Source organism: Buceros rhinoceros, unplaced genomic scaffold, assembly GCF_000710305.1.
Source record: "Buceros rhinoceros silvestris isolate BGI_N320 unplaced genomic scaffold, ASM71030v1 scaffold22886, whole genome shotgun sequence".
NCBI classification, from domain to species: Eukaryota; Metazoa; Chordata; class Aves; order Bucerotiformes; family Bucerotidae; genus Buceros; species Buceros rhinoceros.
The window spans coordinates 8,563-9,980 of NW_010416128.1; the positions used below are offsets into that span (position 1 = coordinate 8,563).

The 1,418-nt window shown below is 51.4% G+C and overlaps 1 protein-coding gene across 1 annotated transcript in view; it reads left to right on the top strand.

The window, feature by feature from the left end:
* The first annotated feature begins 1,323 nt into the window (after positions 1–1,323).
* SSH2 (slingshot protein phosphatase 2) overlaps positions 1,324–1,418 on the top strand; it is a 38,511-nt gene continuing 38,416 nt past the window's right edge. Inside the window, exon 1 of the mRNA XM_010137705.1 lies at positions 1,324–1,370. Coding sequence (XP_010136007.1) covers positions 1,324–1,370 — 47 coding nt within the window. The remainder of the gene's footprint in view (positions 1,371–1,418) is intronic.

Below are 1,418 nucleotides of genomic sequence, written 5' to 3' on the forward strand. Positions count from 1 at the left end.
AACATGGTCAGGGCTGTGACAGCGCTGGGTCCTGCCTCTGCGGGGAGAAGGGGGCAAAAAGTAGTTATTAAATGTCCTGTCTGAAAAGTGTTTAAACGCAGCTGGGAGAGACCTTCCAAGCTCGCTGGATGTTGACCGACTGCTGGAGGATGCGTCAGCTATCGTTTAGGGTTTGAAAAGAAACATGCTGTGCGTGAAGGCAGCGTTTCCAAACTCTGATGGAAGAAGAGACGATCATGTGATTTAAAGATGATCGGCATGGACCGTGTTAATTCTGAGAGAAAAATACATGTGTCCCTCAGAGTAGTGTTCTTTCTGAAGATAACTTATCAAAAAGCTTGGGTTTTTTCATCTGATGCAATAGATTCTCCTCATGAAGTTTTCTCATGCTGATTAAAGTGTTTTTAAGAATATATTTGTGGAAGCAATTTGTTCCTACCACAGCAGCTGGCTCTTTTTGGACAGGCTGAGCTGGTAGGAGTGCAGCACGTGGTGGTAGAACACTGCAAGCACTCTCTCGGGTGTAACTGTCCTTCCCCATGAACCTGATGGTATGCGTTACAGTCGGGGATGGTCAAACAGAGTATGGCGCAAGAGGAATGTCATGTCGGGCTGTAATCTGGGAATGTCTTGACTTGGAGACCTGGCAGCCTTTGAGGACTATCATGTAAAACAAATTCCTTTCACGGTCTCGCTTCGGTCTGGGTGTCTTGCTTAAAACAGCGCATAGGGTCAGATTTCTCCTGTAAGCACCAAGTGCCCAGATTTCTGAATAAGCATCTCCACTGAGTCAGCCACCCGCTTTCTAGGACACGAACTGCCGTGCTCGGGCTGGGGAGCAAATGGGTTTGAGCCTATCGTCAGTCTCGAATTCCTGAGCCCATCAGGGCTTTGTCCGCACACCTTGTTTGTCTGTTGCTTTTTGGCGTCTTTTTCTTTCTCTCAGTGGATTCTCTGAAGCCAGCGTGGAGGCTGGCCATGGGCCACCATGGGCCACCCACCTTGCTGGGACTGCTGTGGGGTACTCTAGCGAGGGGGACAGTCGCTGGAGTTTTTCTTCTGTGCTCCGTGGAAGATGGGTACGTTTCAGTGGGGATAGCGAGTGCCCATCCTTGCGTAACTGCGCTTCCTTGCTGTGGTGAATCATACAGTCTGTGCCCAAGTTTCTATTCCTTGAAATAAATTATTACCTGATGATCTGTGCTGCGGGGTGTCCCGGCCTGTGCTGCGTTTCGGGGGTGGTGGCAGCGCTGTGACTCGGCGCATCGCACTGGCCCAAGCGCAGCGTGAGGACATTTGCGGCTTTTCAGCCGCTGCGCCAGGATGGCTGGGCGCTGGCAGGAAGCGATGCCGATGGGCTCGGCAGCAAGGTGAGACGGGGAGGGTGGTGTGTGTGTGTGTGTGGTACTGGATGAGCA